The following is a 23206-nucleotide window of genomic DNA, read 5'->3' on the forward strand; positions in this document are numbered from 1 at the left end:
AAGTGGGCACACACTGGGGAATGCCCTTTCAGGGAGGTAAAGGAAGGTGGATCTAGCTGTTCCTCAAAATCTGCTTATGTGGATACAGGTCTGAAATTAAGTTTACTCATCCTGGAAGCAGCCACCAAGGGCTGCCCCAGGACATCAAGTTCAAACTTTTCTAGGGCATCTTCCCATGCTCTACAAGAAGAACCAGCCACAGACACACTCTGCAAGAGGTTACAGGGAAACATTCAGGTCAGTGAACAACAGTTCTTGGGAAAGAACACCATGTGCAGTGTCTTCAATACTGAACCCCTAAATCAGCATAATGTTCAGCCTAACTTCACCTCTGACATAACTGAGTTTTACAAAGGATTGCCAGTTTTTTCATCAGAAGACAATTTCCAAATACCCATCTGATAGGCTCTCAATTTACCAAAGTTTCCTGCAGCCAAACTTTATCTTCTTATTGGCATTGATCAGAAATGCAGTCCTGGAATGCACAGGGTCTGGACAACAGGAATACCCATTCTTTACATTGCCCCTTGGAAAACCATTACTATCCAGACAAGAATCCTTCCAGCATTCAAAGTGTCCCTTCCATGTCTGCTTCAGGATAGGATTAACTCAACAGTTCCACTGAAAACCTTCCATGGCATAGGCTGGAGCCCCTATCTCATAAGTCTCAGCCAAATCCGAGATAACAAGGTAAGCGTTTGAACATACTGGAGTTTTGTTGCTTGCCCAAATCAGTCCCTCCTGTTCTTAAAGTCAGGACCAAGATCTGTTGTCTCACTCCACAGCCATCAGCACCAAGAGCGGTACTTCAAGGCTGGGATGCCAGAACAGCCTCACACACAATGAAAGGAAGGAAAGAAAATTACATTACTGTTTGGGGGTGCTGGATGAGCTAAATACAAGTATCTCAGACCATGTCTAGACTTCCATGGCCAGGTTTGGGGTCCAGGAAAGGCATCAATATGATCAATACCTGCTGAGCAAGTTCAGCAGAACGACAAGAAGATCAGCCAAACTTATCACAGAGTGAGTAACTGCTGCATTGGCTGAACATTCCCAGTAGAGATCTAGGCCAGCCCAGAGCACTGCCCGGCCTCCTCAGAAACCCAGGCTACCTCCTCTGCTTTAGAGGAAGGCCCTCCTGTCCAGCATGCCTCTTCCCAGGTTCCACAGCCCCACACTGACAACCACACCTCCAGTTTAACTTTCATCCTTTTCCTCCTTACCCACAACTTCGCCCGCAAGGGAGTTAACATTGTTTCCCCTCACTTAGCCCTTCCCAAATTTCAGGAGAGTCCAGGTGAGGTGTGCATACCCTCCGGTACCCAAGCAGATAAGGACGGACTTAAGGATGGCCGGGCTGACACCGGTTCCGCGGGAAGCGCGGAGGGGACGCATCCCAGGTGCGCACGGACCATGCTGTACCCCAGCACCGGTGTCCTCGCCCGCGGCACCCGCGCACGGCACCCCCGGCTGTGCCCGGCCCGCGGCAGCGGCGGTGGCGGTGGCGGTGGCCGGAGCCCGCAGCGCGGAGCGGGACGCGGGCACGCCGCTCTCTCTCCCGGCGCTGCGCAGGCTCCTCCCTTCGCCCGCACCGTGACACGGCCCGGCTGCGGCGGCGCACGGCGCTCGCTGCCCGCCGCCACCTGCCCGCCCGGGGCCGCTCCCGAGGCTCCGCGTCCCGGCGGGGCCAGGCGAGGCGAGACGGGAGGAGGAGGAGAGAGAGAGAGAGAGAGAGAGAGAGAGAGAGAAGCGGGGGCAGGCCCAGGCCGCCCCGGCGCTCCTGCCTCCCCCCGCCCCGCGCTTTGTCCGCTCGCACGGATGCGAGACCCGGTAAGCAGCATCGCCCTTCCCGCTGAGGGGAGCGCGGGGCCGGCCGGGCGCTGCCTGTCCCTCCTCCCGCTGCTCGGAGCCGGCGGCCCCGGCGGGCACAGCAGAAGGGGCCGCTGTCCCTTCCGGGGCCCGCGCCCTGGCAGCAGGGGCCGGCACCAGCCCCATCCGCTCCCCGGCCCCGTCCCCGCCCCGGCGGCAGGTGCGGCGACCCGCGGAGGCCTCGGAACAGCCTCCTCCGGGCAGGGCAGGGCGGAACGCGGGCGGGAGCAGCGGGGGCTCGGGGCCGGCTGAACCTGCTGACTCCACTGCGTGCACGCAAAGAGGTGGTGGCGGTGTGCTGGGGAGTCCGGAACGCTGCCGTGTGCCAAATCAAACTGATAACAGTGCTCAGTCTCGACATGATTTCCATATATACGCGAAAGAGATCATCGGAACAGGAAGTGAAAGAATCTAAAACAGTAGAAATTGTGTCTGCTGAGCATCTGTAGCTCTCTGATGAGCTTTTTCTGTTCACGTACTTGGTTTTGTACCTGCCTCCTTTTGACCTCTGCAGGAACTCAGGTGTCCTTCTGAAGTGCACTGAGCAGTGTAACTCGCTCTGGCACATGCTGCCCTGTTTCAGAAGGATGCCAAAAAAGTATCTTCTGGGGGAATTCCTTTTGGTCTGGAATTATTTGTATTTAATATGCACATAGTTCTGAGTGATCTGAGAAGTCGTGGGCAGGAAAACCCCCACCTTCTACTGAGAATGGGAAGTAGTGAGATTATGAGATCTTGGAGGCACTGTACTTCCCAGGATATTAATTCCCCAGGTGAAGACCAGCTTTGAGAAAGTTCTATCTTCACAGAAGTGGGGTTTCTCCTTGTTGCAGGCTAAAGTGGATTACTATCCAAAACTGTAGTTAGAATATATTGGTGACTTGTCTTAGACAACCAAGTCCTAGAAAATAGGATATAGACCCAGAACTTCATTGAATATTCCCAAGAGAATGGAGCCCAGGTTTGTTGTTGTGAGTTCTGCTCAGGCAATATACTCTGAAACAGATGTGTTTTCTCATGTACTAAGTGCATTACAGCGGGTATATTGCTTGTCTAAGTGCTAAATGTTTGGATAACTAAACCAAAGGCCAGTGTTGACAAGTCTGGAGTTTCATAGATCACAGGATACTGTAGGAATGCAGCAAGCATTCATCCCAAATTCTGTATAATTCCGTAGGTACCAGTTTCATACTTGGGGTTCTTTGTGTGTGTGTGCACAGTATTTTAAATGGCTTTAAGTGCAGGGGGTTATTTAGTAGCATTGTGTTTAAAAATTGTCTTGATCAGTCCTGCAGTCATTTGTATTACTTGATACTGCTCTGCAGACGCTGTGAAGGCATTTCTCATGTGGTTTTCTTTATGTGCACTAAAGGTTAGGCCTTGAGGCTTTTCCTGAAAGTTAATCACTAAGATAAGGAAGAGTATTGCTCAAGGTGAGGGATGTTGTAAAATCTTCAGCTGCTGAGGGAATGGCAAGGTGCATGAAGGCACTAAACAACTACTGCTTAAAACTAAGTATTTGGTCTCTGTTTGCTGGACATGTGTGAATAATGTTTTTTTCTGGTTTTATCAGACTCCTGAAATTTTATTTCTGCACCAAATGTTACACTTCTAAATTGTGTTCTGAAAATTAGTTTGCTGCCATGTAAAGGAAGTCTGGGTCTATAAAATTTTAATAAAATTAGAACATTTAGATTGTCATGCCAGGAAACATATTTTCTGGTCATGCTTTCCATTATAAATAGAAGTATCAGTCCATGAAGGAATATGATCTTGCTTGTGCAGCTCCTGAACAATCCGTGTGCAGTGGCTTAGTGCTGTTGTTGCAAAGAAGGTCCTATTATAAAAATCCATCCTTTTCAATCTTGCCTGGCTGCTGGTGCCTCTCAGTAATGCTGTGAGTCAGGCAGCTCCTCAGACACAACCCGTTGCCTACCACTTCCTACTGGCAGCTCTGGATGAGTCACAGCTCAGCACACAACATACGGAATTGCGTTATGGAAGCTGTGGGCTCTCCACATAATCAACGTAGGAAGTATCTTCCTCTTTTAGCAGCTCTGAACCGCCGTCAAAAAGCCTTCAGAGACATCTATTGCTCTATGTTGATATGAAAAGGAGCTTGTATAGGCTGCAGAGATCAATGGGCTCATCCTGAGGTAAAAAGCTAATAATTTGAAAGGCTCAGAGGTAGACTGTGCATAGCTTCACTGGGATGAAGAGCCTGTTGGCCTGCAAGGGTACAAAATGTTAACCAGAAATCATTGTGCTCAGCTTTGATATTCTGGATAATTTAGCTGACTGTCAAGCAGCCCTGTGAGCTGACTGTGTTACAGCCAGTGCTGCTATAAAATGTGTGCTTACCACAGTCAATCTTAGAAACTTAAGAGAAATTAAATATTGTAACTAACCAAGTAGAACAAGCAGTCTAAAGCTCACAGAATTCTTCTCATAGAGCCAAACATTCCTCTTGTTTTTCCTGGGCTTTTTTTTTTTTGCTCATAGCATGTTACATCCTGAATCATCTAGAACAGGGGAGGGGGTCAAAGATTTCCCTTATGAATCAACTAACTGTGTTATTTTAATATGAGCATTGTACTGCAGAAACATGCCAGATTAAATGGTAGTTGTTCATACTGATTGATCACACCTCATCCTGCAGGTAATATCACCATCCATTTCTTACCTGACCTTTCCTTGCTTAACCATTTGTGTATGAAACAGTCAGAATCCTTTAAACTAATGCCTCAATTAATTTTTTCGGGATTTGATGCCAAAAAAAAACCCAAAAAAAAAACCAAGCTTCATTCTTTATAGGCACTTTAATAGTCTTCAAATAAACTGTGAATTTTTGTGGCAGAAATATCAAGTAAATTTGACTCTCCTTTCTTAATAAGTGTCCTTATTAGATGCAATGGAGCCTCAAAGCGTTCTAAAATTAGGTAGGATATATTTTGCCAGAAAAAATAATTGCATTTTATAGGAAGAACCAGAAGATTCTTAACCCCTCTAGCCTAGTGAGACTTTGCCTGAGAGAAATAGGGATACAGACAGAAAAAAATCTGTGAAACCTAAGGCTTTGCAAGGAATCATGCTTGCTTTGTTTCTCAGAAGTCTATGAAGTTGCAGGCCTCTGTGCTGATTTTAACCTCTCCTTTGTTTCCCTTAGCAACACTGCTTCTTGTCTTCATGGTGGAAGTTAGTTTTATCAATGATGTAATGGATTGCAACTATCCCTTATTTTTCAGTATTTCAGTTGAATAATCAAAGAACAAATTGTATAAAAACATCTCTTTCTTGTACTTCTGTCCTCTTCTGGGTTACTGTGCCCTGATGCAATTTTCTTGGGGGACTGTTGTGGATTTCCCAGAGGAAGAAATGGCACTGTTTTTCTACACCATGTCTCGAACATCCTTTTAGTGGGTCAGTGGAAAGATGCTGTTCTCTGTTGCATAAGTATATTTCACTGACTGCCTGCAAAAGCTTTTGCTTGTAATCCAAGATGCTCTACCATGGTGGATATTTATCCATTATGTTAAAAATACTGCTTTTCTGAAACTGAATGGTGTCACTAAAGAAAAGAGGGGGGAGGAGGGATTGTTCTTTGTTTTAACACAAGAATCCACAAGAGAAAGAACTGTCAGTTCACAAATGCATGTTTGAATGTTCAATATTTCCAGTCCATTTTTCAGGACATTCTCTTAAAAGTCACTACTATTTTTGCAGACAGAGCATAATAATAAATCTGGTAGCGAGCCATCATCTGTGTGTACAGCTCAAACACGTGAGGTTATGTTATAGCAGTACAACCATACTAGATGTTGATTTCAAAACAGCCTGCTTAAAAATGAATGGGAAAATAGTTGACAGTCAGAGGTGTCCTGTCTGCTTTGAAGCAATAGGAGAGAGAAGCCTGTAGGCTCTACATTCACATATTCTAGGGAGCAAAAGTCAGGTTCTTGCATGTGCCATGTTGGACATTATCTGCATGTTGTAGTGGTTTATCAGAGTCTTAGTAGACCCAGTAGCAATCTAATTTTGTTATCAAAGCTTCTTGATGCAGTAATGTTTTTATCTGTGCCAAGAGGAATGCTGTCCTTAGAAAACAGGTAGTCAATGATATTCAAGTAACTACGCTGACTAATTGCAGTAGTCCAAATATTTGCAGAACAATAATTCAAACTTCATTTTGAAGTGGGAAAACAGACCCTTGTGTCACCCATTCTTTTTTTAGATGAGAATAAAGCTCAGTTTTGTGCTGCAAGGTACAGCACTGAGTGGCTTCAACATATAAGCAAGGCTTGGGTTTGGCAGACCTGTGCATGGAGGGTCCTCCCTGCCCATGATTACCATAGCAGGTGAAGGTGCTACTGCCTGCCACTGGCACAGTTTGCAGAGAGGCTGCAGGCAGTGTGCTGGGACATGGGAGGCACTGGTTCTTCACCAGTGACAAAGAGGAAATGTTCTTCATCTGCTTCTAGGAGAGATGGTTGGATCCCTCAGCAGCTGCTTCTGCGAGTCAGTGGAGCTAGCTTGGGAGGTCTTGGAACTGCTGTTTAAATGGAGCTGTGGAGCTAAGGAGCAGTGCCAAAACATGAACTGTTAGTGAGGTGGGCTTTTCTAGAGCTGAGCTTAGTAGTAGCTGTGAAGAGCAGCTTCTCCACTGAAAGGCACAGGGTGTTCAGGAACTGACTTCTCGCAGTGATTTCTTTCATTGAAAGGCCATTGAGTTTTGTTGATTGGGTATTTCCTCTGCACAAGAGAATGACCTTGCCATGACATTCAGTGCTTTGTTGGCTTTTTTTCCAGAAGAGACAACCTACTATACCAGCTGAATCACTTGCTGTGAAGATGAATGCTTGTTACAAAAAGCATGTTGACAGATGAACATGCTGTTTCTTTTTGGAGAGAACCAACAGAAAGTGGTTTGCTATTTAGGCTGGTATTTAGCATATTTATATATCAAACCTAAGTGTGTGTGTATAAATGATTATGTGCTGTGCCAATACATGGCTTCGCATTTCAAAAAGAGCTGAATGAGACAGGTGCCTGTATTTCTAACCTATTTTTCACCAAATTCATTTGAACATCCACTTCCAAGTAAAGATTTTTAAGTATCTGCTTCATGGGTGACTTATTGGCATGAAATAGTCCTTTACCTTCATCTGGCAATTGCTGGTGTGACCTATTTAAAGTTTGCTGAGACAACTTAGTTCCATTATTGAAAGGAGTTATTTGCACTTGCTAGTTTTGCTATTTTAATAAGGACTGACCTCCTTATGGTTTGAGATGCATCTTTATTCTAGGATTCTGTAATCATCACACTTCCTAGTATAGTAACATGGTGTATGGCTGTGTTAGCTTCTCATGGCAATATTAAAGTAAGCTTTTCCTTGCCACAGGATGGCTGCAGAACACTTTTCTCAAGAGCAGTTTCAAAAAGTAGAACTATACCACGTTTTACCTTCTGTATTAGCAAATGCTTCTAATCCCAATGGAATGAAATTAACTATTTTGGTGAGAACCTCATCTAGGCTTTACATTCCACAAAAATATCAAACTAAATGATTAATATTTATGGAATGATCCACTATTAAAAATATTCAGAGAATAAATCATTGCATAGGTTATTTTTGAATTAAGAAAGTGCTTTTGAAATTTTTCCAGTGATCTCTTTAATGAAGATTTTTTTCCTAAGACCAGTAGTCAAAATATTGATAAATGTTTGCTGAGAGCAAAGTCAGCGTTATGATTAATTCCCTTGAAATTTAAAAATATGTTACAAAGAGGAAACTAATGTTACAAAGTGAAAACTATGTATTTCACTAGTATGGATTGAAGTTACTCAGTTACTTGTTTAAAAATCAAAAAATCTTGTTTGACCTTTTAAAACCTCTTCTGAAGAACTGAAGAGGGAATAGTGGCCTTCAGATGATGAGGAGGAGTTGAGATTCAGTGCTTGTCCTCTGCAGTCAGTTTCTGGGAGGTGGTGACACCCTGAGCTCTTCTTTGTGTCCTCTCCAGATGGCACAGCTCCCACTGGGGTGCCCAGGCCCTGTGAGCATCCCTGGGCAGAGCATGGTCCTGCTTGGTGGCCCTGGCTTGGCCAGGACCATCATCTCCCAGAGGCAGGGGATATCTGGGAAGAACACTTTGCAGTCTGTCCCAGCAGGGGATATCTGGGAAGGACACTTTGCAGTCTGTCCCAGCAGGGGATATCTGGGAAGGACACTTTGCAGTCTGTCCCAGCAAGGCAGGAGACACGCTCCATGTGCCCAGCTGTGCCCTGGCTGCACTGGAGGCATTGCAAGCACCAGCTGTGCAACTCCAGCAGCAATGGAGCCAGCACAGCCTCGCTGTGCAGCCATGGGTGTCACCTCTGACTGTCACCCCACAGTCGTGTAAGGTGGAAGGTCAGCAGGGCCGTGCCTGTCGGGCTCTGCACAGCCAGGGTGCCTCGTGCAGGGTGCCACATGCAGCCAGCCCAGCGGCTGTGTGAAATGCCAGCGTGCAGCAAACCGTGAGGGTGTTGGAGAATTTGTGGTGAACTGTGATATTGCAGCTCTCAGAAGGGTTTGCCTGTGCATGCATTCCCCAGATCTTCTCACACCACCTCTGTCTCGTGAGCCGACTCCTGAGGTTCTTGATATGATTCTATCTTCACGTACTGCTCTTGGCACATACTTTCACTTAAATTGCTCTTCATTTCCCTGCTTTTCATTTCCCTGGTACTTGGTACAATGCTTGTTAGCCTGAACAGAAAGAATAAATTTCAATGCCACTTAAAATGCTGATTTTCTCAGTTTGCTCTGTTTTCTGTGGCTGAAGGGCTTTGATTTAATGAATCTGGTTTTTCAAGGATTAATACCTATGATAATAAGATGGGACATATAGGAAAACAAATGCTTGTTGAGGATTTGGTAAGAAGTGCTATTTCCAGTGAAATCAAGAAAAGTTTCTTAACCATTGAATAGATTTTAGATTATTATGGTCTGATAATGACTATCAGAAGACTCATAATTAGTAAAAAACAATTTGAATGCTAAATATCCTGGCATTTGTCCTCAAGCAAACATTATCTAAGTCCATCTAAGTTCTTTGGAAGGCCTGAAATAGTAAAGCAGAAAAATGCATCTTTACTCTTAGAAATTTGATGACTTTAAAGTCTAATAGACTAAGACAGCTCCAAGCTAGCATTGGTATTTATCCCCTGTGATTGAGGTTGGAATGTAGTTCACTGTATTAGCATAAGTATTTTGTATATTTGAGTATAATTAGTTTCAGCTATACAGAGAGATTTGGTGTTTGAATTTATCTTTACTCTTTTAAAGCAAAATATAAGTTTATTTCCAGAAAACAGAGTCACTTGCCAGAACTGGGCAATTTCTGTAGGCACCGTACAAGCTTTTAGGGTGCCCTTTCAAAGCCAGCTCATATCAATCTAGGACAGCACGGCCTCAGAAAGTGACAAATCTGTCTGCATTTCTGCCTTCATGGTTCTGCCTGCTCCTTTGCATTTTGATTTTGAGAAGGAAGTAAAAGTCCATTTAATTTTGATTTGGATTAGCTCCAACTTGCCTTGAAGTCAGTGGAGACAACAAAGTGAGAGTACAAAGAAGGATGGTGAGGGTGAGGGGAGCCCCTTGGCTGTGTGGTGCCCTCCGAGCAGCTGAAGGTGACTGTGAAGCTGTGCCATGAGGAACATTATGCACAGAGGCATTCCAGGCAGCTGGCACACACGCCTCTGGTTGTGTTTTTAGTAAAGCTTAATGCTCTGCATTTTAATCATTCATAATTCTGCCAGTGGGTCCACGTGTTAAGGATAATATATTGGAGTGCAGTCATAAGTCAGCCCACATTCTTTATAGCATTTCTGTTTTCTTAAGTTACACTGCCACCTGTAATAGTGAATATATTTGAGTCTTATATGACATTTTTGTAAAAGGGATACAAATTCATCTTAGTATTTCTTCTTTATTTACAGTGTGTAGTTTTTAGTGTGGTCCTGAAACTAAATTTAAAAAAACAGTTTCTTCCTTTATTTGCAGGCATTCTTCTGCTAAGCTCTTGCACTGTGGCACGTCTTATATTTTTTGCAGAGCTTCTTCATCCTTTCCAGGCTCTGACACGATTTTGAGGAAGTGTGAATTTCTGCTATTACCAGATGTCTCCTCTTTAAACTACCTGGTATTACACTTTAAAAAATCATTATAACTAATGCTTCTTCAGGTTAAAAGTTCACTGAATTATGTTTATAACATTATTAGTCTTAGAGCCAGTCAAGTTGAGAAATATTTGGAAGTAAAGGGGTCCACAGTGTCTTCCTGTGGCATTTCCAAAGAGATTTTGACTGGGGAATACCATAGGCTTCTTTAACAAAGACCTCTTAGGGAGTACTGGCCCCAAAAACCAAACCAAACCCCTAATTAGTGGCTCTTGTGTTTGCCACTTGCTGCACTTTTTTGCACTTGCCTACCAGCCAGATTGAAAGGTCGCCAAGGAGTGGTAACAGCTGAAAGAAGCATTTGATCCATATTCCATGTCTGCAGTGGGAAACATCTCACGAGCATTGTCCTAAATGTCCATTCCCCCTCTAGGCTTTGCAGAAGGACTGCTAAGGGAGAAAGCCTTGAAAAGCAGAATGAAAAACTGCTACAGAAGAACTTTCTTGCCAGAAGCTGCAAAATGAAATAAGAAATTGGAGAGAAATGCATTTCTGCACCTTTACTTTTGAACAAATTTTTATATACATGAGTGACTAGAACATTTTGCAGTTTGTTATACTTGGATGTATACTTTACACTAAATCCATTCTTCCATTCAAGTAATTTAGCTGTCCCAGATGCTTCTAGGGGAAATAAAATTAAAAGTGATGGATAAGTGAATGAATAAATATTTTTAAAATATATGCTTTTTAGGTCCTTTTTTGTTTAGTTTTTGGTTTTTGTTCCTCAGTTCCACAAAGCATATGAATGCAGAGTCTCTCATTGAAGATTTTATTTCTGCTTGGAATCTGGGCTGCAGGGTCAGAAGTCTGACACAAACTGTGCAAACTGGCCAAGCTTTTAGCTCTCTCCTTCCACATCTACAGTGCTTCAGTGGAGAAGGGTTTCAGGTGGAATAAACCCTAAAGCAGAATGTTTCTTGGAGTAGGCTAAAGCAAAAATATTTCATTATTGTTGTCCCATGGGGCCTTTCTACAGTTTGTGAATAGGCAGTGAATAGGCTCTCCTGCCAAGCTGATCATTTACACCAGAGCTCCATGTACATAAAATTAAATTGCTTAGATAACTGGTTTTTTTAGCACTGCAACCACAACTAAGGTTGTTTTCTCTAGATGTATAAACTTTGCTCATTTTTTTTGTTTATGGTAACAAATTGTGCAAGCAGTTTGAATACTTTCATTAGCAAAAATTCTTGAAGTTGAATTGCACTAATGGTTCAAATTAAGGGCTGATCTAATAGATAGTATTGCTTTTTGGATGAAAAATGAGGAAGACACAAACACAAAAATCAATACTTGAGAAATACAGCCATCTAAAAACACATTAGGGTTTTCTTTAACCCAGAGTCCTCTGGCTTCTAGAGAGAGATGTGCTGAGAAAATATCTTTGCTGAAACCACTCTATGCTTTTACAAAAGCATGAGCATGTTTATTGCAACATATAAAGAGCCTTCGACATGCAGGATCAAACCTGTTTAGATTGAGCACACCAAAGTGAAAAAACACATTAAAAATGTGAAACTTAATTTTCACATTTCCTGTGTAATTTAAGTATTTCATTCCTCTCTCAGAGTTAGGTTTTCTGGTTTTGGTTTAAGTTTCCTTTTGTTGTTTTTTTTTTTGACCGCAACATCTACATTTTTCTCTTTACTTGTTCAAAGCTGTGCAAGGAGGAATTTTTATCAGTTGACTCAGAATTCATTGTATTTTGAGTTTTGAGTTTGTGCAGGTGGAACACATGGTGTTTGAAGTATTTTTTCTGCTTTATATTACTGATACAAGTTTATGTGTAAAGTTTTATTTCTCATTATAGGCTTAGCAGAAAATAAAGATACCAAATTCATACTTTCTATATATATGTTTGTCTCAACATATGCTCAAGGAAACACAGGTTCTGTGATCAGTCCTCAAACTTCTGTGTTTTTTACTTAATACTTGAAAGTTAGGGGGTTTTTAAGTTGCCTTAAAAATTGCAAAAATAATTTATTGTCTTCAAATCCACTGAAATAACCTTAGTACAAGTCAGCTAGTCCACAACTGAACTGTAAGCCTTTATGCATTCCCAATTTAAATTCTAGAGACCTGCTAAGTTTTAAATTATTATGAAATGTGTAAGTACTGTGCCACCAAAGTAATGAGTGGGTGCTGGCATGCAAAGTTACGTGACATTTGAATATATTTCTAATCTGAATGACTTATTTTTTCCAGCACATGACCACAATCAACGTGTCTATATTCCAGTTTCCCTTGGGCTATTAAACCCTGAGACAACTGGTGTCAAATACTGAGCTCAGGATTGATACTGCCCTTTTCAGTCAGATGGAGACTTTGGAGGAAAAGAGCAATCTCCTTGGTTTGCAGGCAGACAACAGCATGGAGCAACCATTCACTGTCAGCTCACTGGTATGTATTACAAAGAAATGCTTCAGTGGCCAAACAACTTCTCTTTCAGTTAGGAAACATTTCAGGAGAGCTGTTCAGCAGTGGTGGCTCTCAGCTCCGTGGGTCTCCTCCTGCATGCTGCCAGGTTCCTCCTGTGTTCTGCCTGATGGTTTTGTTGGAATTTATTATATTTCTGTATGTGTGATTTATGGGGTTTCAGCAGTCAGGTTTTCAAGAAGTTGAAATGAGCATTTTGAATAGAAAGAGTAAAAAAATTCATCAAAGAGGAAACAACTTGCAGTCAACATTTATTTATTTATTTATTTGTTTGTTTATTTATTTATTAATTAACAGGAAGGTAATGACCATAATAATCAGCTATGGTTCCTCTTCAGTAATTTGTTCTAACTCCTTAGTCTTCAACTGTTTCATTTAAAACTGGAAATGAAGATTTGAAATTAACTGTTGTCTCACCAGAGGAGCTTATTGCTCTTTGTTTCCTGAGCTATTTCTAGCAGTCAAATGCTATACATCATGTAATAGGAGTCTGAGTTTTCAGGACATCCATCAAATTATTTCAGTAACTTAAGACAGAGCCTTGTAGAATTCATGTGTGGAGGCTTTTAAAGAAGACCCATTTTATATTGCCTTTGGTAATTTCTGCATCAGTTTACTTATTTTTTTTTTCTACAGTTATTTCCCTAATTTTATCTTTTTTGTTGTTTTTGGAGGGAATAAGATCACTTTTCTTTTTGATCACAATTTACTTGCAATTAAGAAATAGGTTGGAATGTTTCAACTGTGGCTGGAGCTGGGGAAACCAATGCCTATTTTCAGAAAAAAACTAGCTGAAGATTTCACTTGAGCTTCTTGACTGAGACCACTTACTGAAAGTGAAACAGAATATTCTCTTTGCTAATCAGACTGCTCTTTTTCAGAAAAAGCTCGTAGCTATTCCTGACCACACAGACATCTCTGTGACCCCAGAGGAGAGAGTACGTGCCTTAAGCAAGCTTGGCAGCAATATCACAATCAATGAGGACATCACTCCACGGCGTTACTTCAGATCTGGAGTAGAGATGGAGCGAATGGCCTCGGTGTACATGGAGGAGGGAAACCTGGAGAACGCTTTTGTGTTTTATAATAAGTTCATAACGTAAGAAACCACTTGTAACTAAAACAGCTTATAATTCTGAGTAAACTGAAATGGAGAGCTGCACTGAGAACCCCTTTAGATAAGGAGAAACTTGTTTAATGTCTTCTTGCAGAACCCCTCTGTTCTCTGGGGATCTTTTACACTGAGCATGGGCTTTGTTAAAATTTCCTCTCACCTTTTCATATGGTTGTCCTGTCCATGTCCAAACTGCCAGGCATGAATTAACCTAACATACAGAGGTTTGAGTTTACTCTGCAGGGCCATACCATGAGCACTGCTGCTCCCAGATTATTCTTTATATGCCAGCATGTTGGTTAAATAGAATTTTTGACTTTAAAAGCAATGTTTAAATAAGATTTCTGAGCCTTTAGTTATGTCCTATGAGCATCTGCTGATCTTAAGGATGGTAGTATTGCACAACACTTAAAAAGCATGAGAAAAATGTTTTCTTTTTTCCTTTTTTTTCCCCTCAAAAAGATTAAGTATAATTTATTGTTTCTTACAGGAATAAATGCAATACCTACAATATATGTTCATTGTATGATTAGTCTCACCACAAAAGAACAAATCTGGCCAGCTTTCATTATAACTCTCAAAATAGACAGATGAAAAATATATCATGGCAGATTTAAACTTTTAACCTAGCTAGTTTTGCTGTAGGATTGATTGGTTGGTTTTATTACTTCTGAAAGATTGTTTTTCTTTTTAATGTGCATATTTTAAAATTTTTATAAAGGAGACATTCTTCCTCCCTCCTTATTTTCCTCATACTCTGAAAACTAGATCAAACCTTTCTTAGCCCACCTGTTTTTTAAATCTATTTGCCTCTATAAAAGAGGGTCTGGAGGTGAATATTGTGCAAATTGCTGAAAGAATGATAGCAGCTGTGCTTTACAAACTCTTTGCAGCTGAGTGTTGCCATAATTTAGCTGTTGGGTAGGTTACTCACTCTGCAGTTAGCTGTGCAGCTTGGTCTGGTAAAAATACCTGCTTTAATGATAGTCATTGCTGCATTCTTGTCTTCCAGTCAGCATTTTGGCTAAGAACAGGTAAGAGAGTAGTAATAGGATTTATTAACACTGACTAGAGTGGAGGGTGTTTTTGAGGGATATTTTTAGATGCTGGCTGATAGTTAGCCCTTTTTTTTTAACCTAACCCAGTACTAATGGAAACCAAAATCTCTCAGATGTGGAAAATAATCTCCTATCTTTATTCTGTGTGTGCCATACACATCCATACCATACTGTGTTAGTTTAAACATGTGTGTAGAACCCTGCTCCAAGTCATCTGGAATTCAGTGTTTAACAGTTATGTGAAACCTATTTTTCTGCCAACATGAAAGTTATTATGGATATTCCTCTGACTACTAAGGCAAACACATGCGTGTTTAATTTTCTAGGTTGTTTGTAGAAAAGCTGCCCAGTCACCGAGACTATCACCAATGTGCAGTACCAGAAAAACAAGATATTATTAAGGTAGGGTTATGGTTTCCTGGTCTTTATGAAATGTTTTGCTCAGAACCTCTTCGTTTTTCCCAGCACATATAGGCCATGGCTTCTTTTTCCCCAGAGCACCCATAGCAGCCATCACAGCTTCAAATTCTGATACTTTTCTCCACTACTTATACGTGTTTTATTTTGGAAATTAAATTATTGATTTAAAACATGAATGAGAATGGTCTCTGAGTGAGTTGGTAAGTTGTTGGGAACTCAGGTACATCTATTTCTGAAAGTTTACATATTAAAAATGCATATGTTAACAGTACTTAGATTGATTCTGGTTCCAATTATGTGAATGGATAATGGTCCAAACCAACTATTGCAAACAGAAGGAGAAATGTGTGGCATTGATGATGCCTGTGCAATATTTGCTTACTCTGCCAAATAAGTGTATTTTTTCTTTCTTTTTTACCAAATATGTATTTACTTAGTTTTTACCAGATTTTTTTCCCTCCATTTCTATGCAAAATAGTTTTACTTTTGTTTTTTTTCCCTGCTAGAAAATAAATCCTAAATAAATTTTATGTATAGTCTTACACTGAACTTAAAACAGCTGGAACTGCCTAGTGAGAATTGCTAGTAGGACCATGAGTTTCTCTTGCTCCATGCCCCCATATTCTCTTGCTTTCTCTACTGTTAAACTGGATGTTTTACTTAAAACCAAAACACTTCATGCCAAAGTTCCAACTATGGTCCACAATGTAGGAGAACATCCCTACTGAGAAAGGGCATCTAACATTGCTTTCTCCTATGGCACTCAGTAGGATTAAGCACATGGTCTCTTTCCCCCCCTTGCCTACAGCCTCTGAATTATTTTGTAGCAGCCTTCACATGAGTAGAAAGAATTGGGTATTGGTTTTGTTTTATAAGAAATGTTGTTTTGCCAGGTCTGTGACAGAAAGCTACAGATATAACTGTCTCTTAAAAAAAATTCTTTTTTTTTCTCCCCCACTTGGAAATGGGCATATTCAGACATATTTCTGACTGGGAAGTTCCAGAGAAAAATGCAAAGATCCTACCTGAAACTCTCTAAGTTTGCCTTAGAACTTTTTTACAAATTACACCTACAACAAAAAACGTTAGTCACCACACACCTATTAAACAAGACAGAGATAACAGACTCCTAGTAAAAGGACTAATCTTTCATTGGGATAAGAAGTAGCCACATCACATGTTTCACTAATATAAGTCAATATTTTTATTGAAACCAGTGTACTATAGAAGTTTCGTAAACCAATGATTTAGTGTCTATTTCATCTTTTGCTTTTTTTTCCTGTGAGAAGAGCAGGTTGTTTTTCCTGTTTTGTATTTTTTAAAAATCTGTGTTACAGCTGAGTTTGTTTTCCAGGTGGCTCTTTTAAAAAGTGAAAAGTAAATTTACCTATCTTTTTTCCCCATCCCACCTCAAAGAAATTGAAGGAGGTTGCATTTCCACGGACAGATGAACTGAAAAGAGATCTTTTAAAAAAATATAACTTAGAATATCAAGAATACATGCAACACAAGGTAAGTTTTATATGATTATTAATGTTGACATAAATATTTTTCTGTCATATAAAACTTAAAAATTAAGCAATAAAATGCCAGCTTTAGAGGAACTGAATAATTTCCTGAGCTGCTTAGGAGTGACTTTTCATTTCTTCTTTAGAATCAGCTGGTCATTTAAAAATAACTAATGCAAGCATGTGCTAGGAAATGCATTTGCTGCCATATTTACTTAATACTTGTCTACAAAGATCCAAATAATTTTTTGGTATGCTCTGATTCTTCTGTATAAAGAAAATTAAATTGATATTTGTGTCAGTAAGTGGAAAAGGTCCCTCGCCTCCAAATGTTCTCCAATTTGAATTGAGATTGAAATCACTGTAAATAGGATCTATAGCTAAAAAACTTGTCTTGGAAAAAGCATCTGAGAAACATCATTGTTCCCTCCATCAATACTGTATTTTCCATCCTACTTTTGGGGATACAGTTGTATTTTCCAGTTCAGTAACCAGGTTCCAAAAGAGTTCATTTTTAATGACAAGGTTTTATGGTTTTATTGAACTGTTAGACTGCTCCTTTCCTTCCATTTTTTCATAGCATTTTTGGTGTTCTGAGAGCATCGCTATGTTATGTATGTTTCAGAACAAATGTAAAACTGAATTTCTGAAGAAATTAGAGCACCAAAAGCTAATAGAGGCAGAGAAGAAACGAATCGCGCATATGCGGCAGCAGCAGCTCGAATCCGAGCAGTTCCAATTCTTTGAGGATCAACTTAAGAAGCAAGAACTAGCTCGAGATCAGAAAATCAAAGAGAGTGTGGTAATGTCTGAACAGATAGATGGGAGTATGCTGTCTTGTATTTCTGTACCGGAGAACAGTTCCTTATCTGCGGCACTGCTGGAGAAAAAAGAGAGGAGCGGCACCTCTGGCTGTGCTGGACACTCGCCGCCAGTAGAAAGGGTCCTAAAGCCAGCGGCTACTCTAAGTGCTGTTCAGAGTAAGTGCAGACATTTCTTCTTTTCCCTATTTTATTTTATCTACCTGCATATGTCTGTGTTCGCTGTGAGGATGTCCATACTGAAATAACCATGAGCAGGTTCGTGCAAACACAGCAGTTCCTTATCGTTTCTTCATTTTAAGAGGGAGAGTTGCACAGTTTCTCATTTTCCAGTTGAGTACCAATGGATGGATGTAGAGATTGAGATTTAGTGTTCCTGTGAAATGAAGTCTGCATCTTGCCATGGACTTCAAGGGAACAGACACAGAACCTGTAGTGGTTCCCCCTGGAAAGCCCTGGCTTGGGAGATGGTCCCAGCTCACCGTCACCTCAAGGGCAGGCTAGTGAGTGTATCTTGTGGGCTGGTGACTTCAATTTAGTAGAAGTGCTTGTGCTGTAGATTTACTCTCATTAGAAGCCTATGATGTGGTAAGTATAATTCTTTCACTTGTAGTAATATAGTATAATATACTGTGCATATTTTCTTATTTTAGGGATCTTCATTGTGTTAGCTGTAAATGCCTTTTTATCTCTCTTTCTCTCTTTTTTTTCTTTTTTTTTTTTTTATTCTTGGTTAGCTCAATTGGCCGAAGCACTCAGAGGTGTCATTTTGCCCAGGGATCTCTGTCACAAATTTCTGCTGCTGGCAGAGGCAAATACAGTAAGAGGAATAGAGACATGTGGAATACTCTGTGGAAAACTGGTACAGTTTAACCCTCACATTTGTATGGGGAAGACATACTTGACAGTGCTGTATTATCCTGTGATGTATTGATTTTGGAGCAAAAGCAGATATAAATGGTTAGCCTTCCATGTAATGAACTTCATATTATAACCTGAGTGCTCACCTCAGCACTGTGGGCTTGCTTTACTGGGGAAACATCTGCTCAAAGTACACTGCTATTGTTATAAAGCATAGCAAGTTTTTCAGCATGCTGTACAATACAGGCTTTTACGAGTACTTTCTCTGGCATTCATCTAAGGTAAGTGAGGTTTAGTTACAGGACAATGAAATATAAAGACTGCCAGAATCCACTGTAGTCATCAAATTAATAATGGCACAACAAAACAGAAATCCCCCCATCAAGCTGTAGAACATCTGATTTTCAGGCTGTTTTTTTTTTCCTTTGACCTAGATAACACTTAATGTCCTTTGAGAGCAGGGAAAGATGTCATGGCTGATGCTGACACAAAGAATTTTAAAGATGATCCCAAGTGTATTTGAAGTGCATGAAGAGAAAGAATAGCAGTATTAGTCTTGTTCCAAGACTAATGGCATTTCAGCGTGCCAGGGCAGTCTTTTCACACTGATCTTTGAGAGCATTTCAATACAACAATCCTGTGTTGTGATTAATAGTAACATGTATGTTTTCATGATAAAATGCTAAGGCATTTTTTAAGGTACAGTATGTTGGTAGAGCTGCACTGGAATCAGTGGAGCTGTACTGTTTTGTTTTAGCTGATAGGCTGACATCTTTCAGATTTTGATTTGGCATTTATTCCTTAGTTAGTCTGTTCCACCTTAAGTCAATGCTTGTTTTTCAGACTCATAATGAATTTACTATTACACATGTAATAGTGCCAAAGCAAACTGCAGGACCAGACTACTGTGACATGGAGAACGTGGAGGAATTGTTTGGTATTCAGGATCAGTATGATCTCCTCACTTTGGGTTGGATCCATGTACGTATGACTCATAGATTCTGGTTTTCCTATATTGGCTCTACATACTGTGTGGGGGGAGAAAAAGAAACTAAAGAAACAATACGGAGTAATACAGATTTGCTTACTTAATTCAAATTATGGTGATCTAAATAAGCACTCATGTTTTCCACAGAGAACTCCTTAATGCAGTTGAGGCATCCTGTTGACACAATGGGCCTGCTTTTGCTGGTGCAACTTTTTTTTGGTGTTTATTTAGGGGTATTTTATTACTTTCTAATGCTATATTCAAAAGACAGGGAGGGGACTCCTGTGTTGTTTAAACTTTATACTATTTTTTCTCATAGGGATTTTGGACAATTAAGTCATTTCCATCTGTCTTGTGCTTCTTCATTCCTCCTTTTCCCCCCATGATCAGCAAATTTCTTGTGTATCTGATTGAACATGCCTCCATGAATCTCATCCTGAAAAGCCTTCTTTTCTCCAGGCTGAACAAGATAGAACAATGTAGAATCTGGGCTAAGATGAACTTTAGAAACCAGCCTGGGGAAGTACTGATGCTTTCACTTGTAACTTGTTCACTTGTAAATTATTTTTCCTTCTCAAATATATGTTGACCTTTTTCAGAAGAAATATTTTATGATGTTGAGCTTTCCCTTTCTTTTTGTAGACACATCCAACACAAACTGCATTCTTATCCAGTGTTGATCTTCATACTCATTGTTCTTACCAGCTAATGTTGCCAGAGGCCATTGCAATTGTTTGTTCACCAAAGCATAATGAGTAAGTTCTGATGTTTTAAGTAATATTTCAGTATTTCTCTCTGCTTCTTGTCATAAAATTTGATCACATGCAAAGGGTACATGTCAGCTCAGATGAATGGCATGAACATTATGTTGTGACTTTGTTTTCTGTAAGTTGCCTAGACTTGAATTTCAGTCAGTCTCTATGCACAGCATTATTTCTGGCTTCTCTCTCCTCCCTTCACAGACACAGGTTTTTAAAGGTTATTTTTTTGTATATTCTGCCCAACAAAGTAATAATTACAGGAGCTGTTCTTCTGAAGTGCTCTTTGCCCATGCCCTACCACAGATCTATCTTCATTCTGTCTGCTTAAGAATGTGGAGGCAGGTTAAGTTTATTTCTCTAGAATGATACGAAAATTGCAGTTTGCAAAGCAGAATGGTAAAAATCACTTTTTTGACAATAAGGATCTGTTCTAGTATTTAATACATGACAAACTGCATATCTCCAAAAAACTAGAATAGTGCAAATATTAATGTGAAGATTTGTAATGGAACAGGTTTCCCAGAGATGTCATGAAGTCTGCATCCTTGGAGATATGCAAAACCTGACTGGACATGGTCCAGTCAACTGCTCAGGCTGGTTCTGCCTGAGCAGGGGGACTGGACCAGACAGTCTTCAGAAGCTCCTTCCAACCTCAACCAACTTGTGATTCTCCTTTGGTGTGGCTGGCATTTCAGGGTGCCAGGGCTAAACTCCGTTGTTTAGGGTGTGCATTTCTTCAGCCTTGCCTTCTGCCTCAGTAGATGTGAATCCTGTCCTGGTTGCTTGTCTTCCTAAATGGGCCCTTCAGGTAGCAGAGCTGTGAACACAGATTGAGAGGCAAGGGCACAAGCACTAGGCTTTCTAACCCTGAGCAAGCCTGCACACCTTTGCAAACTTCTGCTCTTACAAACCTCTCTCACAGTTGATGCTGAGACCCTGTAACCAGCCCTAACCCATAACATTTATGTTGTCAGGCACTGCCTGTAGTTAATAGGTATCAATCTTTACAGAAGGATGGCTTTGTAATGTTTTATTCAATACTTAAAGAGTTGGAGCAGTGCATTTTCTAATGCTTTGTGTTATGCGATTACCTAAAAGATTGGGGAGGATGTACTCTTACTAATCATTTACACAGCTGGTTTAAAGGCTGTTGTCTTTTAAATTGCCCTGGGTGAAATGCAATCCAGAACACTTAAGTTTCTGGTTTGCATTTGTTCCTGTGTGAACCAGCCTTATCCCTCAGTGGCCTAACCTGCCTAACAAGAACAGCACTACTGCTGTAATCCTTGTTATCCTCTTCCCCTCATTGTTTCTTCCTTTACAGGAATACAACTCCCCTTGATTTACAATACCTTTAAAAGTCCAACTCAGCTGGGGCTCCTGTGTATTGGAGGTCACCAAGCACCTTTGTGTTGTCCTTCTTTTAAGCTAAGCAATTTGTATGTGAAACCTTGGACGTGTACTATGGGAGCAGTGTGTAACAGGAGTGTCATGTTCTGCTTTTCAGCACTGGCATCTTCAGACTTACTAATGCTGGCATGCTGGAAGTTTCTGCTTGTAGAAAGAAGGGATTCCATCCACATACAAAGGACCCTAGGTTATTTAATGTAAGTATATAATTCAACACAGTTTTTACTGTTCAAACTCTGGACCATGGTTCTGCTGCAAACAGAAATTTGAGATTAGATTTCTTAGTAATTTTCCCCATTTTACTAGCTCATACCTTAGTTCACTGACCAAGGTAGGCATCAGGAGACTACTTAAGCAGTCTTTAGCAGCCATGAGGTGAGTGTTACAAGCTGCCATTCAAATGGTGGTTAACCAGAGGTAGTTACTATGAGTCACCACCCTTATTTCCTTTCAGAAGGAGCAAGACCCACATTTTCAAATGGGAGTTATTACTCTTAAGCTCTTCAGTTTTTAAGCAATAAATCAGTTCATCTCTCCAATTTTAGTGTCCCATCAAGACATCCCAGCAGCTTAAAAGTGAAGCTATAAGTAGGTTAAGCCCTGTTTCCTTCATTGCCAAAAGTTTGCCCTGGCTTCTCTAAGCATTTCTCTGTAGTGCTATATCTTTTGATGTTTTAATAGCATAATGGTGTATGTATGGCTGAGCAGTACAGGCAGTCAGAACTGTCTTCCAGCTAACACTGACATTTCTGTTAAGAGAGTTTTTGCCTTTGAATAATTATGGGTTTGGTTTTTTTCAGTGGGGTTCACTCCTAATACAGAAGCATCTCCTATAGCTTAAAATAAAGTGATTGAATACAGAGAAGTCATGCTGAGGGACATTGAAAATTCTGTGTTGTTAGGCTCTCCGAATGTTAGCATTAGTCCTCAAAAAGAAGGAGAGGTTGGAGTTCTTTGTTTTGTTCTGTTCTTTCATCATTGAGTGTAGGGATAATGAGAAGGTAGTCCAACACTGAAAAAAGTTAAGATTTTTTTGTTCCAGGTAGGCTCTTCTCAGTGGTCTTTTACAGATGTAGTTCATGGATGAGGTTAGTGGGTATTTTCTGAGATTTCTGAGATTAATGGGTTGACTCTTTCTGCAGCCATGTACCCATGTGGTTGGAAAAGACATAAAGATAATTGTACTGGATCTGAGGTGATACGGATGAACCACATCAATGTTACTCTACAAAAGGCCAAAACAGAAAACTGGATTCCTGTTTTTTCCTACATTTTCAGAAATTACTTTTATATTTATACATTTTAGATTGAATGGTTTGATATTTATTGCTCTAGCCTGTTTTGGAGTTATTTTGTTGCTCTGTCAAGATGGAGTTCAGTGGCATTAACCCTGAATCTGTAATCAAATCTCACCCATAAAAAAACAATAAAATGAACTTCAAACTACAGTAGCTGTGTTGAAATAAGTAATGTTTCTTTTGTCACTTGTTTGCATTAGTTACCTTCTTAAAATTAGATATTTTTAACAGTGGTTGGCTTTTTGTGTCTTCCAGCTATGTACTTGTCTTACAGCTTCAGTAAATTTAAGTTGTATGTAGTAGAGGCAAATCCAGCAGTTTATGTGATTTTTTTTTTTTTATCCTTTTCTCCAGTCCAACTTCTATAGCTCAAGTTTCAGCTATTAAGCAGAAAATACTTAGAAATACCCAAATCCTTTACCTGAGAGCTGATCC

At 40.4% G+C, this 23206-nt stretch overlaps 1 protein-coding gene across 3 annotated transcripts; it reads left to right on the forward strand.

Moving 5' to 3' along the window:
• Positions 1-1621: 1621 nt before the first annotated feature.
• On the forward strand, positions 1622-22921 carry STAMBPL1 (STAM binding protein like 1). Of its 3 annotated transcripts, none has more exons than XM_005520599.3 (11): positions 1622-1833; positions 12302-12496; positions 13414-13631; positions 15031-15106; positions 16541-16636; positions 17258-17612; positions 18191-18315; positions 19158-19295; positions 19945-20057; positions 21571-21670; positions 22616-22921. In XM_005520599.3, exons 2-11 carry the CDS (start codon positions 12413-12415, stop codon positions 22670-22672), a joined length of 1362 nt encoding a protein of 453 aa, XP_005520656.1. In that variant the 5' UTR covers positions 1622-1833; positions 12302-12412; the 3' UTR covers positions 22673-22921. The 3 variants fall into 3 exon arrangements, with proteins under 3 accessions (XP_005520656.1, XP_014105618.1, XP_087915710.1); XM_014250143.2 differs by having other exon boundaries at positions 18191-18273; XM_088059584.1 differs by lacking the exon at positions 1622-1833 and adding an exon at positions 9976-10056.
• Positions 22922-23206: the final 285 nt, after the last annotated feature.

This window comes from Pseudopodoces humilis, chromosome 9 (genome assembly GCF_049639895.1).
Source record: "Pseudopodoces humilis isolate 2021_Gansu_Grassland_sample_001 chromosome 9, ASM4963989v1, whole genome shotgun sequence".
In the NCBI taxonomy this organism is placed as follows: domain Eukaryota; kingdom Metazoa; phylum Chordata; class Aves; order Passeriformes; family Paridae; genus Pseudopodoces; species Pseudopodoces humilis.

Coding starts and splice junctions, on each gene's coding strand:
- STAMBPL1 (XM_005520599.3), top strand. CDS start 12,413: ATGGAGACTTTGGAGGAAAAGAGCAATCTCCTTGGTTTGCAGGCAGAC. Junction 18,316..19,157: donor GAATACTCTGTGGAAAACTG/GTACAGTTTAAC, acceptor CTTGTTTTTCAG/ACTCATAATGAATTTACTAT. Junction 21,671..22,615: donor AGGACCCTAGGTTATTTAAT/GTAAGTATATAA, acceptor CTCTTTCTGCAG/CCATGTACCCATGTGGTTGG.